The sequence below is a fragment of the Centruroides sculpturatus genome, unplaced genomic scaffold (genome assembly GCF_000671375.1).
Source record: "Centruroides sculpturatus isolate CEXI.00-Female unplaced genomic scaffold, Cexi_2.0 scaffold21, whole genome shotgun sequence".
NCBI classification, from domain to species: domain Eukaryota; kingdom Metazoa; phylum Arthropoda; class Arachnida; order Scorpiones; family Buthidae; genus Centruroides; species Centruroides sculpturatus.
The window spans coordinates 660,306-678,474 of NW_019384490.1; the positions used below are offsets into that span (position 1 = coordinate 660,306).

Sequence of the window (18,169 nt, forward strand, 5' to 3'; positions counted from 1 at the left end):
AAGCATGTAGTCAATTTGAGATTTTCTACTTCAATTTGTTCTTATGAACTGTACCTTATATATTATTTTAAATATTAGACAGATAGCATATATAATATGCTATTGAGAGGAGCATTCAGAAAGTAAGTTACACTCAAACAATGTAGGTCAAGAACACTTTATTGAGAGAAGCACTACCAGACAATATGACACACATACACCACACTATTTCTCTATATAAACCAGTTGCTATAAACATTGTCAGAATGTTGCATTAATTGTTTGATATCCTGATGATAGAAAGTCACTCCTTGGTCATTGAGCCAGTAGAGCTGTCTGAATCTGGTCATTGTTGACAAATTGGCATCCACCCAGATGTTGTTTCAGCTTCCCAAACACATGAAAATCACAGGGCACCAGATCGGGACTGTAGGCTGGATGCTGCTAGATCTCCCATCCAAAACTGCTAAGAAAAGTTTATGTTGTATGTGCCTTGTGAGGTGTTGCATTATCGTGCAAGAGGACAATGTCTTTGCTTAACTTTCCACGCCTCTTGTTTTTTACAGTTTTGCGCAAAGCACTCAGTGTTTCACAGTGTGACTCAGCATTAATGGTTGTGCCCTTCCACAAAAGCTCTGATACACAACTCCTTTGCAGTTGAAGAAGACAGTGGCCATGACCTGCTGATGGGGCAACTTTGCATTTTGTTCTCACAATGATGTGTGTGTCTTATGCCATCAATGCTCACTTTGTTCCTGTGGTGAAATGATTCACCTGTACCTCATCACTCATAATGATGTAGCTTAGGAAATCATTACTTTCCACAGCATAACATTGAGGAAGTCAATGAGACGATAGAATGATCATTGCTAACAGATATTCCCAACTCTTGAGCAAATTGTGCGACAGTCACTGTGCAATTGCTGAGAATCATGTCTGCAACTGCACTATGTCTGGTCTCACTGTTGTCCTTCTTTCAAAGAAGGCTAACAGTGAGACCAGACAGTGCAGACATTCCTGATCAGTCAAGTCTGTCCAGTCATCTTCAAACTGCTGGCTCCATTTCACTATGGTTCGATGTGACATGGTATATGGCTCATACACTACCAACATTTCACAATGAATCTCCATACATATGAGATGTTTTCCGAACAAAAAAATGTACTGTTCCATGTACTTCAACCATTGGCGTAAGTTTCCAGCTGAAGTGCCATTTTGTTCTCGTACTATGCAGCAAAGCTTGCTGTTACTCAAACAAAAATGCCACCGTAGGAAGCTGTGAACCTCAACTCTCTTCTATGCAAGCTTCATTCTTGTTGTGCAATGCTGCCATCTTTGGGGGAGAAATGTAACTTATTTTTTTGAATGTTTCTTACACATCTAGTAGCATACTTATATATAATGATAACTCCATACTATTAACATATTATCAACACAAACTTAAATCGAAAAAGTTTAAATAGTATCTGGTCTTAACATTCCATTTTCAATAAGCCAAATTTACATTGTTCCAATTATGTTCTAAAAAACTCTGCATCTTGGTATAATAGAATTTTTTAAAACATAAATGGAGCATTTCCTTTTTAGTTTTTCTGTTATAATAATAGCAAGTTTTATTTTTTTAGAATTTAGAGATATAAATTTATATTGATGAGGATGGGATATTTAGTTTTGAAAACATTCTAAATAAAACTATTGATGGGTTTTTGATGGAATTTGTATTGATGATGATATATACAAAATAAGTAAATGTTTATGATTGGATTATTTAATATTTCTAGAATGACCTTTTTAATATCTAAAAATATAGGGAAATTTCATTTGGATGCTCAGTGCAAATTGAAGGTGTTTTAGCAAAAAGTACCCATAAAAATCAAGAAGTTGAATTAAAATGTTGTTCTTTGAATGTCCTTGGTAAATGTGATGGACTAGTAAGTATGGATTTTTCAATTATATTCCTATATTTACTTAATTGATGACAATAAATGAATTTTAAAGTATTATTTATTAAAAATTTAATCAGATTTAAATTGTTAATATGTTTTTATTGTAAAAGTTTAGAAATAAAATTATTTTTGATAATTTGGACAGTAGAATTTATTTTAAATATAACATTCCTTCAACTCTATCAATGATAACCTGCATGATATTGATAATGATAGTTTGGTTATGCAAGACATAGTCAATGTCTTATATAACCAAATTTTGCATCAGATAACTGCAAAATCAAAAAACTAAGTTCACTCAACATTCTCTTCTTCTTTTCTTGTTAAGTTTAAATATGCATTTCAGCTGGATTATGTTAGTTTTTTTCTGGTTACAGACAAAGAATAAATATAATCTTAAAAGTAATAATACTTTATATAATTGTGATAAATTGTGACATGCTTTATTGAAGGAATATAGTGATATTATCTCTAGGATAAATATATATTTTAAAAACTAAAAATAATTCACGCATCTTAAAATTAGATAATTTTTTTTTACAGCTGATGCTAAACATACAATAAAAAAAAAATAATAATAATAATAATAAAATTTTAAAAATTGAAACAAATTTTAATCAATTTGATTAAAACTGTCATTAGTATATTGTATATACAGTACTGTATTTACTTGCATATAAGATCTTGCATATAGGATGAGGTGTGATTTAAAGATCAAAATAAAGAAAATAAGATTTATTAATACAATTCTAATTTTATTTAGTTTAATCATAAATAATATATCAAATGCATGTAAATGCACATCATTGTTCAGCAAAAATTACTAGCATTTTAAATTTTATTTTGTAATCTTGTAAAATCGACAACATAATTTGTTTATGTAAGGCTGGATAATTGGGAACCTTTTTTGCCAATTCGTAACAGTCAAATCCACTCTCTGTCGATTACACTTATGAGTTTCTCTAAATTCTGATTTCCAAATAATCTTGTTTTCACGTGGGAATGAATTAAAACTTATATCGGGTTTTTGTGTAATTTTTGAATTCAGTTCAAAAGCCTTGCTTTTCATATTGCTATTCATCTTTACTCCTGACAATACACAAGAACAATTCAAATGGCCCAGATAAAATACTTTTGTTTTTAAACACCAGAAGGTGAGAATCAGGTAAAAAAAATGCAAATACACAGTTTTCAAAACTTATTGCAAAAACAAAAAGAATCCTTTGCTTGCATGTATAGGACAACCTAGGTTTTTGAAGCAGTGAAAAATGAATAAAATCCTCATCTTATATGTGAGTAAATACGGTATTTAAAAATTAAAAATATTATTCATTTTTTTTTGTCCTTTATAAAAGTTACATTAAATTTTGTGATGATTTAATCAATTCTTTAAATTTTAGGGCTTATCACACTAGTGAATATGATGTTACAAATGAAAGTACATTGGGTGATCGGTTAATTAACAAACAGTTTGGACTACGAACAAATTGGATAACGAACACTTTCGCAAAAGATTTTTATGTTCGGACAATGTACACCTAACAGAACAAACACAAGAAGAAGCGACATAAAATAATGAATACTGATTGATCTTTCCTTGTCTTCGGGCAACAATTCGAAACTTTTCTGAGCACGGGAGACATTGACATCGACACTCAACCCATTATATACTGATCGGATAGTATTTATCCAAATTTTGAAACTCTCCCTTGTAATTCCAACTTTTTATTTTTCTGACAGGAACAATTCTTTTATAGTAGTTGGGCAGGCACTCGTTAAGTATTGCTTCGGTTTTTATTTTTAAAAGATGAGAGTATAATAGCAAAAGTAGAGTGGGCAGATGTCTGATGTTGCTGGGAAGTATGGCTTGAACAGGTCTACAGTAGGCCACAGTTCACTCTTATCTAAGAAAGATACAGTATAATCAAGAAGACTCAAGCAGCTAAAGGAGTAACAAAAATTACATCTGAGAAATAAAGAACATTGAAGAGCTCATAACAGAACCTGAAACAGATCTGATGACAGAAGAACGCCAAGAACTCTTGAATGAATAACACCAAAAAACTCGGTGAAAATGCTTTCTTCTGAAAAAGAGGATTAATGCTGATATCTGCTATTAAACATCTTTTGAAGAAGTGGGAGGATGTCAGAACAACGGTCTTAGAATGGCATCCAAACCAGATTGAGGTTAAATAGGCTTAGGGATCTCTACAATTATAAAGCTATTAATTACTTCTGAAAAATCCTGAAGAAGAGAGAAAAGCAATTGACATTAGACAGAATCTTTAACCCCCACAAACAGAAAAAACATGATTAATAAAAATGCAAGACTGTGTATATATGTATTTTTATTATCTATACTTCTATACTAATATTATAAAGAGGTAATGTTTGTAAGTAAGTTTGTATGCAGCAGGTAATCTCCTAAACTACTCATCTGATTTCAAAAATTCTTTCACCAATATTTAGAATGGAACTTCAGGGTGGACATAGGCTGTATATTTTTCCAGTAAACATTCATATAAATTAAAAGATATAATCTAGGTTAAGGCTTTTATGTCCAACAGATGGCGCTACGAGTACGACGCCCTAAGTTTGCTTTTCTGTGAGGCATTATGCTTTTCTGTGAAAATGAACTAAAGCAGATCATCTATCTATTTATATAAATAAAAATGTAATGTTCGTTTGTTCCTACCGATTCCTTTGAAATTTATACACAACGCTGCATTTGAATACGCACGTATTTTTATATAATATACATGTCAAAATTCAACCCCACTGAAGGAAGATGGTTAGGATTAAGGCTTACGGTAAAGAACTCTGCTTCTATTTATACTATTTTAGATGCGGGTTTTTGCGTTTTTGATTGCATTTTAATAGGGTATATCAACAGAATGTACACTAAGAAGAAATTTTTCAATATTTCCCCCGCAGGGGAGAGAGACAGGATTAAGGCTTACTGTGAAGAACTTGGCTTCTATTATACTATTTTAGATGTGGGTTTTTGCATTTTTGATTGCGTTTTAATAGGGTACGTCGACAGAATGTACACTAAGAAGAAATTTTTCGAAAAATTTCCCCCACGGGGGAAGTGTTATAAATTTATAATAGATACATTTTGAGCCACAACAGTGCGTGGCGAGGTCTGCTAGTTACATATAAATAAATGTAGTAAGAAAGTATATATTTTTTATTTTTTGGAGATTCCAGAATGAATTAATCAAATTCCTATGGTAAATCCTATGGTAAATCAATAATCAATTAACAAACAATTCAGATAGCCAACAAAGTCTTAGAACAGATTATGTTCATTAACCAATCACCCACTATACTTTATTTTATATCTAAGTTTTTTACAATTAGTATAGAATAAAAAGTGACAATGTTACAAAGTTAATCTTAAATATATACTAGTACACCTGTAGGGAACCCGTTCTTGATCAGCGGATTCCGACCCGTTGGTTTGTCTCACCAATTAACCAGTCCAATATTTCCACAAAAAAAACTTTATTTCACTCTCAGGGACCGCTACTTCACACTCTCTCTCCCTCTTGTGTCCCGAATTCCTCTCTCAAAAATTTCTTCCCGCGTTTTCTTCCCCGGTCTTAACGGCCCCTTGTTAGCGTGTGTCAATGGATGGATCGCATCTGCCCCAACGAAACCCCCCAGAGAGGGAGGGCGAGAGGATCCGATATCACCACAACACCCAAATGCATCTTGGACTCTTCAGGTGGGGTTTGATAAAAATAATGATACAAAATATATACAAAAATTACATTAAAAAGGTTCAAGGTGGTTTGTGGTGTCTTGAAGACACCACAAAAGAAAAACCAATGTTTTCTTGTATATGCTGTACAATAGATTCCTTCTTTCTCTTTATAATTGATCTAGCTGTGGACAACAATCGGGACCTCTGGAGGATTGACAAAATTATTACACCAAAACATTTAATCAGTTACTATACACATTTACAATCAGTAGCTCAGTAGTAATTGGATTGATTATAAAGAAAAATAGAGAAAAAAGAAGGAATCTATTATACAGTACATATAAGAAAATATTGTAAAGCCAAACAACCACCTGATTACATAGGGCTAATTTTCTGCAATTATATTTAATTAATTACTAAATAATTTGTCACTAGAGTGAAGCATTAGGTGCCATCTTGTTAAATTTAATAATTATACAGTCGAGTGTCGTTTATCCAAAAGTCAGTTATCCAAAAGAATTCCAGTCGGAAAATTTAAATTTTCGCTAGTGTTGTGGTGCTGCAATCTTTGGCTATATCCAATATTTTTGGCTACTCCAATATTTTTTATGTTTGTGTATGTGTTTACTTGGCAGCACTGTTACTTTTGTGTGGTGTTTTTCTGAGGACTGTGTTATGCTGAATCAAACATTTTTGATACTAGATCAACTTCTAAAGTATAATTTTTTTTGTTTTTATATTTCTCAATATATTCATTTCATTTGTAAAAAATAAAGAAATAATTTTTAATGATACAATAGCACAATTATTATTTTAAAAAGTTTACATTAGGCTTAACATTGACGAAAATTCAACACGAAGCGACACGCAACGGAGAAAAATTTCAACATGGGATAGGTTAATATATTTTTTCGTACATAATCGGTTATCCGAAAAATAAGTTATCTGAACAACCCCAGTCCCCAATTGATTCGGATAAACGATGCTCTACTGTTAAATTAATATTTATTAAATAATTTAGAATATTCTGGAAGAAAAGAATCGGCATGGATTGGGACTCAAACCCTCAACTCCGGCTTACTGTGCAGATGCATTTTACAAATTTATTGGGTTTTGTGACGTTTATTTATGTAAGAAAACAATGGTTTCTTTGTGATGTCTTCATTGTTATTTGAACCTTTTTAATGTAATTTTTATATATATTTTGTATCATTATTTTTATCAAACCCCACCTGAAGAGTCCAAGATGCATTTGGGTGTACTAGTATATTTAAGATTAACTTTGTAACATTATGACTTTTTATTCTATACTAATTGTAAAAAACTTAGATATAAAATAAAGTACTTTCATTTGTAACATCATATTCACTGGTGTGATAATCCCTAAAATTTAAAAAACTGGTCAGGTTACCACAAAATTTAAGATAAAGAAGTAATTGTATTTATAAATACATGGGTTGTTTAAAAAGTTCCCAAACTTTTTGAATAGCATGTCTCCAGTTGGTTATTTTTTAATCTGCTTGAAGGTGTTGTGTCCGCGAAAACCTCCCGAGTAACCTTCAATCTGTTTGTTGATATCTTGTTTTGGTGATTAGTTATGGCCGTTTATGTGAAGGGGTGTTTGTGGGGTTTGGCAAAAAATTGGATTCGCAGAAATGAGCTCTTTGAAGGCGCAGCATTGTTCTGTGAAATTCTGTGTGAAACTTGGGAAATTCTTCACAGAAACTTCCCATGGATGGGTGAAACATCCACCTGCCTGAAAAAAGCTCAACAAGTTCTCTCAAATGTTAAGATGATGATGACTGTTTTTTCGATGCAAAGTGGTTTGTTCATCACGAATACCTACCTACAGGCCAGACAGTCAACACAGATTTGTATTATCTGGGGGTTATGAAATGCCTAAGAGACAGAATCAGGCAAAAACGGCCAAAACTTTGGAGGAGCAGCAAGTGGTTTTTCACCACGATAACGCGCCAGCTTATTTGTCCCTCAGAACTCTTTGGTTTTTTGCCAAAAACAAGACCACTGTGCTTCCCCACCCACCCTACTCACTTGACCTGGCCTCATGCAACTTTTTCTTGTTCCCAAACTAAAAACCATGCTCAAAGAAAAAAGATTTGCCACCATTCCAGAGATAGAAAAAAAAAATGATGGAGGAGCTTATAAGCATTTCAGAAAAAGCATTCCAGGACTGTTTTAAAAAGTGGAAATACTGTTGGGATAAGTGTATACGTTGGGGAGTAGACTACTTTGAAGGGGACCCTGACAAATAAATTGTAAGTGAAGTATTTTTTTTGTAATAAATAGTTAGGGAACTTTTTGAACAATCCTCATGTATGTATGTGTATTTATATATATATGTGAGATTAGCAGTGGGCCACTGGGCTCATCCCAAATGACCACTTACTCTGCAACAGGTTGGTAAAACCCGTTCTCGGCTTGTTGGATGGCTAGGAGGGCAAAAATTTGAGTGGGGAGTGCGTCGGTAAGTCGGCAGGTGTCCTTCAGAGACAGGAGACAGGTTTAAAAACAAAACAAGCATTTATTTATATAACTAAGCTAGGATACATAGGTTAAATGCGATTAAATAAGTTCACTGTATAAAAGGGACGCTCTAACAGCTTTACCTGCTAGTCTGAGAGAGAGTTCACAAAGCTCTAAAAAGTACAAATACCTCTCTGCGGATATGTCTAATATGCGTTCGTTGAATATGTTCATGGATGGCGATGGAAGTTCAACTGGTTGTGGTTGGTCGTATGTCCTTTCGGTCCAGAGTATGGAGACAAATATGGCACATCTACCAAGTATAACTTCCGAGGGATCGCCCTGAGCTTCCGGGGACTCGAGCTTTTATACGTTATTCGTGGGAAATGAGTCACGTGATCGACTTCAGTTGACACTTACGGTGCATTCCGATCAACTAACTGTCAACTTTCCCACCATAATGTGAAAACAATCGGTGACCTCCGATATACTTCTCACCAAGAGTGGGTTTTTCCATTGGAGTTATTTACAAAGATTTTTCCGACATCGGGGTAAAAATCACGGATTTCACATATATATTTATTTATTTATTTGTTTTTGAATGCCATTTAATATATTAAAATATTAATAAGTCTTTAAAAGTAGACTTTTTTGAAAATATTTTTTATTATTATAATATTTCAAGTTTTTCTAGTATTTTTATATATAAGGTTCTCAGGGATGTATAGTGCTAACCCTCAGAATCATGTTTCTGATGTAATTGAGTTTGAATGTTTGAAAAAATTCCAAAATAATGATTTGACAGCCACATCTACAGGTAGTGTTTGGAGAACAAAAATATTAACATACAACTATTCGTACAATTTTAGGATTTTTTCAAACATTCAGACTCAGTTACTTCAGAGCCATGATTCTGGGGGTTAGCATTATACATCCCTGAGTGCTACATACATACATACATACATACATACATACATACATACATACATATATTGAATATTGTACTGAAAAATAAATTATATATATATATAATTTATTTTCAGTACAATTCCAATATTTTATTGTTTGAAAAATATATATTAATTCATTCAACAAGATTTAATATCAGATTCAAAATGATATAATTATATATTGTCATAAATGAGAATGTCAGCTTATAAATTGTAATTTAACATGTTTTATTGAGTATGTGTATGCATAGATAGAATGTAATATGATTATATTCCTTTAATTAGTCTACAAATTCATCCTTGCACTCTTGAGTTTATCATTTATCATAAAGATATAATACTGAAATTAAATTTGCATTCATAACCTAATTAAAGGCCTTCAATTAAAGCAGTAAGTGAATTTGTTTTAAAGAAAAGAATTGGAGTTGATTTTGAAATTTGGTTTTATTTGTAATATATTTTCTAGTTTCTATGACTAATTAGAGTATTTCCATAAAATGAAAGAACAAAAGATTGGATTATATTTCTGTATTAAAATTTTATTTTTTTATTTCATTAATTTTATTAATATTAAATTTAATTATTTTTTCAATGTTTAGAAATTTCCATTTTTACCTCGACACAGTCCAACTGTAAAAGAAACAAGACAACATTTACATCTTCGACCAAGAACTAAAGATTTTGGTGCTCTTTTAAGAATTAGAAGTTTAGCAACATTTGCTGTACATAAATTTTTACAGGTATATTTTATTATTCATTTAGAATAAGAATTTACACACCTTTAGTTCATATTTTTAGAAATTCTAATTTGGAAATTATTTGTTTAAAGTAACTTAAAATTTTGAAGAAATATGATTTTACAAAATTTAACATCTCATACTCCCTCATTTTTTCCTCACAATTCTTCCTGTGTTTCATAATTTTGTTTTTACAATTTAGTCTCCTGCTTCGCATTTAATTTTACTTCAACTTTTTCATATTCTGTTTTGACTGTTCTAAAACATTAAATATTCTAGCAAGATTGTTAATAACATCAGTTTTTTCTATTTTTTTTTATTTAGTTATTCTTAATATACACATTTTATTAAACTTATACTGTAAATTTTGTATGTTATTTGCTTTAAATGATTGAAACTATGAATTAACTAATTTAAATTTCATTCAATTGAACACAGCATCTTCACAAAATAACTCTGGCATTTAAAAAATTTATATTAATTTTCGTAAAAGAGATGTTAGAAATTCATTTGTTCTGATATCCTCAGAAACTCAAAAGTTTTGGTATACATGATGTTGAGTAAAGTAATATTATGATTACATTAACAGTATCATGGTAACTGTCCAACAGTAAAAGCAGTGTGCGATTTGATTCTTTAAAACTAAATTGCTGTTCATTAAAATTTTTTACTGAGTATGGAAGTAAAGTGTCTACATATAAGATAATTTGTCAGTACAGTCGACCCCCCTATAAGATAGAGATACGTTCCATTCTCTAGGAATCCGCTTTCTTACGAATCCTTCCAATCACAACCCGACACGTGTCAAGTTTACGGACTACGGCTGTTTGAAAGATTTTCTTCCATAAAATTAATCGATTCTAGACTAATCCGACTCAACATTTCCAAAATACGTATATATTTTTTGGGAATAATCCGTATAAACTACGCTATAAACAAAAAATTGTAGGATTACTTACCGAGTGTCACCATTCGACATTGCCATTGCTCAACATTGTTTTCGTCGCGGAACAGCTCAGCAAAGAGCGGCCGATTTCTAACAACTTATTTTTCTGTGAAAACTTCGTAGAACTTCGGAGACATCATTAATATAAATAATTTTAATCGCCGTTGAATAAGAAATGTTTCTTTCACAAGAAATGTATAAAATTACAGTACTGTATTAGACTTACGGTACCTAATTTACATACTGACAGACGATAGTTAGCGTAAAAATCTCCGTAGCGTGGCGCCACGCTAGACGGCGGAAATTATATATTTAATTATAACAAAGTTACAATAAGTTAATATATAATTATATATACAGTACCTAATTTATATATAATTAATATATAATTATATGTACAGTACCTAATTTATATATAATTTATATAATACTGTCCAGACGATAGAAATCTCTCCGTAGCGTGGCGCTACGGACGGCGGGAAAGTAGTTCGGCTTCCCGATGACGTTTGAGGTGTTTATAGGGAACTTTTACTATTTTTTACGGATACCGGTAGCAATTTTTTCGTAGTTTTATAGGAATCGTAACTATAGGGACCGTAATTATAGGGGGGTCGACTGTAGTTGCAACATTTTAAAAAGATGGAGTGTTTCAAAAGGAAAACTGCCTTGGAGAACTTGCATATTAGAAGATAACATAGAATAAATCTAAGTTTTTCATGCTAAAAGTCCATTAAAGCGATTGGCATGATACAGTTTGGAATTACAGATTTCTATGATTACCATACACAAAGTGGTACACAAAAGGATGCATTTCATTTTAATAATTGTGTTTGTGTAGCTGTATACAACAGATTTCCTAATAGGTGGAGTTGAGGGGATGGTTCAGTTTTATGGCCACCTGGAAGTCCAAACGATATCTCTTGACTTTTTATATGGGGACATGTAAAGAACATGCTGTATGCAGAACTATGTGATTTTGACCAGCTGCAAGAGACAATAACTGATGCCACTACAATTATTAGCCTGACATGCTGTTATGGATGTGGAAAGTGAACAGATTATTGCATAGGCATTTGCAGGGATGTGAAAGGAGCAAAACTGAAATGTACTAAATGCCAAAAAAAAAAAAAACTTGAAACTGTGTCTTTTCATTTAACCTTGTAATTCATGTGAAACTTTTAATGTTATTTATTAAATTGTGTATGAAATTCCAGAGTTATTTGTAAAGACCCAGTATTTTTTATTGATATATTCTTTATTGTAATGAATCTTTTAAATAATTTTTATAATACAGTAATTAATTATTGTAATTTTAAACTTATAATAAATTGATAGGAAAGAAATTTTCTTCATGTGAATACTCCAATTATAACTTCTAATGATTGTGAAGGAGGAGGAGATGTTTTTTCTGTTCAGGTAAATGTATGTTAAAAAATTATTAAAATTTTTATATTTTCAAATTACCCATAACACTAAAATAAATTATTATTACAAAAAAAAAAAATATAATAAATTTGACAATATTTATAAAATAAAAAATATAGTACTGTGAACAACCCTTTTAGAATAAAATTTGAATATCTTTAAAAATCCAATATCCAACACTTTAAATATAAAAATTTCATGATCCAAAAATTCTATTTTTTGTATTATAAATTAAGATTTTACTATAAAATGGACTTTAAATATTTTGTTTGTCATGATTTAATATAAATAGTATAAAGAATTTGAAGATATTTTTCTTATATATTATACAATCATTTTTATGTATTAATATTTAATTCTCATTCATGAACAAAAAATTGATGCTATGTTGTATTCTCAAATTATATATGTTAATAATGTTTATATTTCATAAATTATACTATTGAACAAGGTAGTACAACTTTTTGTTTTAGTCAAATTGTATCTTTGAGCTTAAATTACAGGTCAGAAAAATAACTTTTTTCAGGTATGTGGAATTTTCCACATACCTGAAAAAAGTTGTTTTTCTTAAAATAAGACAAATGTCTTATTTGGAATGTGTTATATGGAAAATAAGACAAATGTGTTATTTTCCATATAACACATATTCTATTATTTAATTCTTAATTAAATAATAGAATATGTAACAAAATATAGACTATAGCTAGATAAAAATTTTGTTAGTTTTATGATATATTGATAGTTATAACATATTGGACCATATAATGTATATAGGAGGTTAGTTTATTAAAGATTCAATGTCAATTTCAGTTAAGTTAAACATTACAGGCTTTTTTCTTGAATTTATAGTTATTTCTATAAAAACAATAAACAAACATTTACCATATTAACTCATATATAAGATGAGGTGTGACCTTAAAGATCAAAATAAAGAAAATTAGATTTATATGTACAATTCTAATTTTATTTAATTTAATCACAAGTAAAATATCAAATGAATGTAAATGCACATATTGTTCTGCAAAAATTACTGACATTTTAAACTTTAATTAAGGAAAAATCTTGAAAAATCAATAACATAATTTATTCATGTAAAGCTGGACAATCAGGAACCTTAATTTGCCAATTCTTAACAGTCAATTACACTTATGAGTTTCTCTGAATTCTGATTTCCAAATACAGTAATCATCTGTTTTCATGTGGGAATGGATTAAAACTTATATCAGGCTCCTGTGTGATTTTGGAATTTCAATCTGGAATTCAACTCAAAAGCTTTGCTTTTTCTATTGCTATTCATCTTTACTCCTGACATTATACAAGAACAATTCAAACAACCCAGATAAAATACCTATGTTTTTAAATACAAGATATTTTACCAGATTAAGCATCTGGTAAAATATGTAAATACGTGATTCACAAAAATTATTTGCAAAAACGCAAAGAATCTTTTGCTTGCACCTATAGGACGGCCTAGGAATTTGAAGTTGTGATAAATGAATAAAAATCTCATTTTATAAGCAGGTAATTATAGTTTATATATAGTCTTGCTGAAACAAACAGTTGTATTAACTTTATAGTCATAATGCTTCCTCCTAGACCAATCTTGCATCTTAGAACACCATTCATCAGATCCATTATATGTTAAGTTAAAGCATCTAAGAATTTATTTGGAAACTAAGTCTGATTTTCAGATTAAAACAAGAATCTTTGAAGCTTTTTCATCCAGTACATCAATTGATGATGAAACAGCTGTTTAAAAAAACAAAAGCAAATAAGTTTAATTTGCTAAATTTTGAAACAGTTGCAAAACTGAATAACATGCTATGATTTATAGCTAGAAATTTATCCTCTAATATAAAATTTTTAAAAAGTATAAAATAATTATTCAGAAATAGCATCATAATCATGTGATCTAACAGTGATTTATATTAATTTTGGTTATTTATTTTAGTTTTATTTGTACATTCAATTTAATTTATCATTAGCTTTTTTAATTCATTTAGAATAAAAATAACATTTACAATAGATTTGTTGAAATGTTAAAGGCAATGGTTTGCTGTTCTGAAGAACCTAAATTTGTGTCAAGGTTTGCATTCATGGAAATTTTCATGGTGAAGGATATTTGATTTGGATATGTTGGTCGTTGTTTCTTATTACAGCACCATCCTTTTGTGGCTTGGCTGAATGCATAATAGTCATAAGGAAAAGGTCCATTTAGTGTCCACAGGACAAAGAATTGGAAAAATAATAATAATAATTCATTTACTTAAATGTAGTTGCTCAAACTATGAACCTAAGGCATTTATAAATTTTTTCAGTTAAATGTGCTTATTTTTTCAAGTCTATCCAATAGCATCTTTGTAATGAATGTATGGTAAACATCATTAAAATAAAAAGAATTTTAATGAACAATGCAATGATTTTTCTATAATTAACATCTCATTATATAATGTTTTTAAATTGAAAATAATGTAATTTTTGTTTTTTATAAATTGATTTAGTATTAAAAGTAAAAGTTCTTACATCTCTGTCAATTTTGATAGAGTAAATAAATATAAAGAAAAATTATTTAGTTTATGAAATTTTAAATTTGTCAATGTGTGAGTTTTTAAAAGCACACAAGTGCTTCAACAAGAACTTTAAGTTCTTGATTTGAAATTTTGCCATAAGCCTTTTCTATCAATATTTGAAAAAAAAAATTATTTATTAGATTAACATAAACTTTGGTTTTTTATTTTGATTTTCTAATTTTTCTAATATGTTTATTTCCTTTCAAAACATACAGTTTTAAACATTTAATTTTATATTTTGCTCAAGTGCTTAAATTGCATAAATTCTAAACAGACAAACACAATTTATTGTTTAGAATTTATGTTTAAAAAGGTATATATTTTATACTAGATAACTCTTCATTTTATGCTAGACTTATTTTATTTAAAATTTTTAAAAATGTTTGTGATTTATATAGTAAAATAATGAATTTAATATTCTCAAATTGTGTGTTTAGCCAGTTACGTCAAATTTGATAGATGAAAATATATCATCAACTGAATGTAAACATTATTTTAATGTTCCTGCTTACCTTACTGTGTCAGGACAGCTGGCGTTAGAAGCTGCAGCATGGTAAATATAAAATCATCAGTTCAAAAATTTATTATGAAATAATAATAAATAATGTAAATTTATTGTTTATTATTATTTAAAATATTGATTAAAAATAATATATAGTAAAAATTTTTATATTTTAACTATAAAAAAACGTTGAATTTTGATTTTTAGAACTGCTGATTATTATGATTATTGCAACTTTCATAAACATTCTTTTAAAACTAATACAAAAGTTTTTTTGATAAAAATATCACTTACTTAAAAAGCATAAGTTAAAAAATAAAATATTTGAAATTGAAACTCATTAGATATTTCATTTTAATACAGTATACAGTGTTTAAGTGCATTGATGAAAAGAAAATTATTTTATATCAATGATGCATTCTTTTCTGTATACAAATTTTTTTTATATTGATTACATATATCAAAGTACTATTTTTGCATTTAGTCTTTTTGGCAATTTGATCTTTATGGTTGATATTGTTTGGTTATTATTATAAAATAAGCTTTTATCATCATTCTTTAAATACGTACGCTTGAGTTTTAATTAATTTAATATTAGGAACTATTTTTGTTATTTTTAGTGCTATGTCAAAAGTTTACACATTTGGCCCCACATTCAGAGCAGAAAACACTCGAACACGTCGTCATCTTTGTGAGTTTCAAATGATTGAAGTTGAACAAACCTTTGTAACACTAGAGGATTTATTTCAGGCAAGTTAAAATAGTTATATAGAATTGGTTTCTTGATAATTTTGATGTTTTCATGTAATTTATTATTTTACAAATAGTAAATCTATTGTGTGTATGTGTATTTGTATATGTGTAATATAATTTATTAACTTAAATTAAAAAGCTTGTTTATAATTTACAAAAAATATTCCTCTTTTCTGTTTTAATTATTGTGCATTGATACTGAATTTGAAAATTAAAAATATCTAGCAAAATACTAGTATTTTACCATTTAAAAACATTATCTAAATTAATAATGGGTGATCAAATGAAAAGTAGACTCATGAGAAATTGTGTAAAGAATTTGATGACACCATCTGCCAGAGTTGATACTTTGCTTGTTGCTCTTTATTATATGTTGCATAAAACATTTAAATTTTGTACAATAAATAGTTCAGGATAACTTATTTTAAAGGCTAAAATTTGATGTTTTACTGTAGCTTATAAATAAAACCTGTATTTTTAGTAATTTTTTCTAAATGTTAAGTTTTACTATGAAAATTCTCTGTTCTGAAGTGTAAGGAATTTTCTATTAACACAATGTGTATTTTAAATAGCAATAATGAACTAATACTACTCTTGGAATGCATGTTGGGTTAGCTAGGCACCATCATTTCATGTCATTACCAAACTCATGTTATTTCTCCACAAGTCTTCTTTTTGTGTAATCACTTGATATTCTTAAATAATTTCTGAAGTAAAAATTAATAATTTTTGTATTTTTAAAATATTATTTTATATGACATTAACTTTTCAGTTAACTGAAGAATTGTTTAAAAGTTCAGCACAGTATATTCTAGAGAAGTGTGTAAAAGATGTTGAGTTATTTCACAGTTGTCTTACCCCCTGTTATGCTCATCATTTGACAAAAATTCTAGAAACACCATTCATAAGGTAAGTTATAAAATTTTTATATGGCAACTCTCATTTCATTACTTTTTTCTATATCTTAGGAATTTTATAACTTTTTGCATTAAATATTTTAGCTAATTATAATAACACAATATAGATTTATATAAGAAAAATTTATCTAAATCGAATAATATTTCATAAATTTAAAAAATGTAAACAATGAAAATGATCATATTTAGTGTTACATAAAATATTCTTTTAATATGAAATGTGTGTTAAAATTCTTGAACAGTTTTTGTTGCTGTACTGTAAGATTTGTTTTTTAGCATAATTTTTGTTTATTTTTTATGCAAAATGCTAATTAATCATAAATTTATGCTGTTAAAATAAGATATTTAACCTATCTATTTCTAATATCCAATTAATGAGGCAGAATGGTCAAGATGACAGCTTACCACTTTGGGGATCTGGGTCAAATCAGGATGGGTCGAAAAATCCCCAGGAATTTTTCAGGGGATGATCCATTTGGATATGTTGGGCCCCATCCCTCACTATTTTACTGCCCCATAGTGGACCTTGTCAAACCCATAGTGGGCTTGCTAAAAGAGGCCCTCTTAGTACCCACAGGGCAAAAAGAGTTTTTAAAAAAATATATTCAAATAACAGAATGATAAAAATAAATTTTTTTTTATAAATTTGTTTTTAAAAGATTCTTCACCTATATTTGAATACTTCAATAAAACAGAAAAGTGCTTAAATTTATTTAAACAGTTTCTGTTTTATAGGATTAATTTTAGTGTTAATTTTTAAAAGTGTTTTAATTTATATTCAATCTAACATAAATTAAAAAATCAAGTATTATCAGAAAATAAAATTAATTAATTAATACATTTATTAGATTAAAGTATAAATATTAACAACATAGTTCTATAATGTTGGTAAAAATAGTAAATTAAAAACGATAAAAAGTATCAAATACTAAAATGAAATAATACAGTAGAGCGTCGATTTTCCGAATCAATTGGGGACTGGGGTTGTCCAGATAACTGATTTACGTACGAAAAAATAGTTTAACGTATCCGATTTCGAAATTTTTCTCCGTTGCGTGTCGTTTCGCGTTGAATTTTCGTCGATGTTAAGCCTAACAAAGACTATTGTATCGTTAAAAATTATTTTTTTATTTTGTACAAACAAAATAAATATATTGAAAAATATAAAAATAATAAAAAATTATACTTCAGATGTTAATTTAGTATCAAAAACGTAAAATATTTGAGTAGCCCAAGACATAGCCAAAGATT

At 29.1% G+C, this 18,169-nt stretch overlaps 1 protein-coding gene across 1 annotated transcript in view; it reads left to right on the forward strand.

Moving 5' to 3' along the window:
- LOC111621735 (probable asparagine--tRNA ligase, mitochondrial) overlaps positions 1 to 18,169 on the forward strand; it is a 46,601-nt gene that overhangs the window by 4,113 nt on the left and 24,319 nt on the right. The window contains exons 3-8 of the mRNA XM_023363962.1: positions 1,790 to 1,910; positions 9,668 to 9,808; positions 12,087 to 12,173; positions 15,184 to 15,299; positions 15,869 to 15,998; positions 16,774 to 16,910. Coding sequence (XP_023219730.1) covers positions 1,790 to 1,910; positions 9,668 to 9,808; positions 12,087 to 12,173; positions 15,184 to 15,299; positions 15,869 to 15,998; positions 16,774 to 16,910 — 732 coding nt within the window. The remainder of the gene's footprint in view (positions 1 to 1,789; positions 1,911 to 9,667; positions 9,809 to 12,086; positions 12,174 to 15,183; positions 15,300 to 15,868; positions 15,999 to 16,773; positions 16,911 to 18,169) is intronic.